This window comes from Chlorocebus sabaeus, chromosome 20 (genome assembly GCF_047675955.1).
Source record: "Chlorocebus sabaeus isolate Y175 chromosome 20, mChlSab1.0.hap1, whole genome shotgun sequence".
NCBI classification, from domain to species: domain Eukaryota; kingdom Metazoa; phylum Chordata; class Mammalia; order Primates; family Cercopithecidae; genus Chlorocebus; species Chlorocebus sabaeus.
In genome coordinates, this window is record NC_132923.1 from 10,694,612 (window position 1) to 10,697,134 (window position 2,523).

Sequence of the window (2,523 nt, forward strand, 5' to 3'; positions counted from 1 at the left end):
GTTAATATATTTGATGTATCAAGAGCTCTTGGAAATTGAAAAGAAAATTTAAAATCATATTATAAATTTTGTAGAAATGGCCAATGTACATATTTTTAGAAGCTCAAAATTACTACTGGTCAGGGACTTGAAAATTCAGTTAAAAATGAGACTGGCAAAAATAATGAATAGCATCAAGTCAAATAAACTGACTCAGTGCAGAGGGTGATTTAAAACGCATAGAGTACAGAATCTCAGACTGGTTAAACAGTTGGGTGTTTGTCTTAGCAGCAGTAAGGATGAGGAGGGAGATGAACCTCTTAATAAGACACTCCGTCTCTGTCAGATTCTCTCTGCACTGAATCCATCATCTTCATGTAGACACCTGTCAGCCTGAACCTAAGAAGCACTAGTCCTTATTTCCCCCTGCTGTGTCGCTTTTCCCTTAACACTGAGAGGAAGAGACACTAGGTGTCTGAGGGGCAAGTCAAAAGGCGGATCTTAACCAGAGTCACCCTCCCAGGACGGAAGTTCACTGACCATGGGCTGTACTTTGCAGGAGGAGAGGTCTCAACTTTTGTTTCAAGCATTTTATTCAACTATTGATCCTAACAGCAGGGAAGTTTTGCTTCATAGAGGTGTGTTCTTCTCACTAGAGAAGAACAAGTCAACGGAGGTTCCCAACCTTCCCAATGTCTGGAATAGACAGAGAATTAGAACATGTGTCTGGCTTAGTGGAGAGAAAGGCAAAGCTGCCATAACCAGATGTGACCCTCTAGGATCTCCATCTATCCTCCAGTTGGGGTAATCAGTTCCTCGGAGCAGCCTTTCATGTATCAGCTACTCATGTCCTGTCCTTGCCTCATGAAGAGAATTTCTCTGAGGCTCTGACCTTTGGAAGACATTAGAAATCTCAGAAGGGAAGAGAATGACCAAGATATTTAGTGAGTCAGAAATCAGAGCTTTATTATAATATGAAGCAAAAGAGGAAGAGAAGGCTTCCATTTGGGGTGCTCCATCAAGCACGAAGTTCTTCCAGGGAAGCCCCATAAGTCTCTGCGGTCTCTGACGACTCATGAAAGGAATGAGAGGAAGTGGAAAGAGTATCCATCAGGCTGCAGCATGTCCTTGATCATTCAGTCCCAAGAGCTCCTCTGAAGACCAGGTCAGCAGCAGCCCCCAGAGCTGTGGCAGCAGCCAGAGCCCCCAGAAGGTTCACTCTCACAGCAATCTGGGCTCTGGTGCCGGCGCCGGTGGAAGAGATGGGGCCTGTGGTGGCTCAGGCAGCAGCCACCACTCCCAGAGCTGCAGCAACCCCCAGAGCTGGGACCACAGCAACCCCCAGAGCTGGGACCACAGCAGGAAGAGACTGCAGGGGAACATGGAGCTGGGCACTGGGGTGGGCATTTGGGGGGACACTTAGGTGGACATTTTGGGGTACACTTGGGAGGACACTTGGGAGGGGGCTGGCACTGCTGCTGGTTTTGCTGGCAAGACATGCTGGCAGGAGTGTAGTCAACCTAAAGGATAATAATAAAACTCTTTAAATATTTCAAACCAAAGGTCATAAGTATACCTCTTCTAAAATCAATGCATGGGTGAAGAAAAACGATATTTAGATCATACAATCCTATCAGTAACCTGAAAGAAACAACTTGAATCTTTCCTCCAGATTAAAGTACATAGATTTAAAAAATCAACAGAATGAGCTTCTTATTCTTCCTTTCATGGGGAAACTGGGATTGCTCTGTCCTCACAAGCCTGAATAGAGTATTCACAGCTCCATGAAGTACCTGTTCTCTTAATACAAGCCCCAGCACCCAGGTGGGTGTTGCAGACACACCAGGGATCCTCTGGAAAATGTTTAGCCATGAAAACTCCAGGTAAAAGGGCCTGGCCTGAAGCAGTTGACAATTTCCATAGTGCAGTCTGCCCAAGATGGTGAACATGAAGTCATTGAAGACAGAGTTGGGAAAAATGGGCACAGTTAGCTATTCCCTTCGATATGAGCTCCAGCAGGTCCCAGAGCTTCTAGAGATTTGAGGCAAACTGAGTCCTATTCCTGCTCAGTATGGCAGAACACAAGCACACAACTCTGTTTCTCCAGCCTACCTCCATCCTCCCCATCCCTCTGCGCCGCTCATACCTCTCTGGTATTCCAGGTTGCCACTCACCCTGGTCACACGCAGGAGCACAGACACGTCCCTGGGGAGTCAGAGCAGATGAGGTGCTGAAGCTGGATGTGTCTTTTATAGGGCCCAGGCTTGGCTCTGAGAAGAGCAGGAGGTGGCTCTTGCACAACCAGGCACGTGCTGGGTCATTCCTGACATTCCCCTGCCTCCTTGTCCCTGCAATCCAAAGAGGCCTCAGGAGATTCCAGGACTCCTTTCTGTTCTGGGGCTGGGGTCTAGAGAGGCTTTAGTCAGTCACAGCCTTTACCAGGCGTGAGACCTAAAGAGTTAACTTAGGGAACCCAAGGCACCCATGCCTGGATGTGGTTCTGTTGGTTGCATCTTTTTTATGCATGTCCTCTGAGGAAACATC

At 47.3% G+C, this 2,523-nt stretch overlaps 1 protein-coding gene across 1 annotated transcript; it reads right to left on the reverse strand.

Annotated features, from left to right (window-relative positions):
* Positions 1 to 1,145: 1,145 nt before the first annotated feature.
* On the reverse strand, positions 1,146 to 1,693 carry LOC119624222 (late cornified envelope protein 2D-like). Its single transcript, XM_037997561.2, has one exon. It carries the CDS (start codon positions 1,476 to 1,478, stop codon positions 1,146 to 1,148), a length of 333 nt encoding a protein of 110 aa, XP_037853489.1. The 5' UTR covers positions 1,479 to 1,693.
* Positions 1,694 to 2,523: the final 830 nt, after the last annotated feature.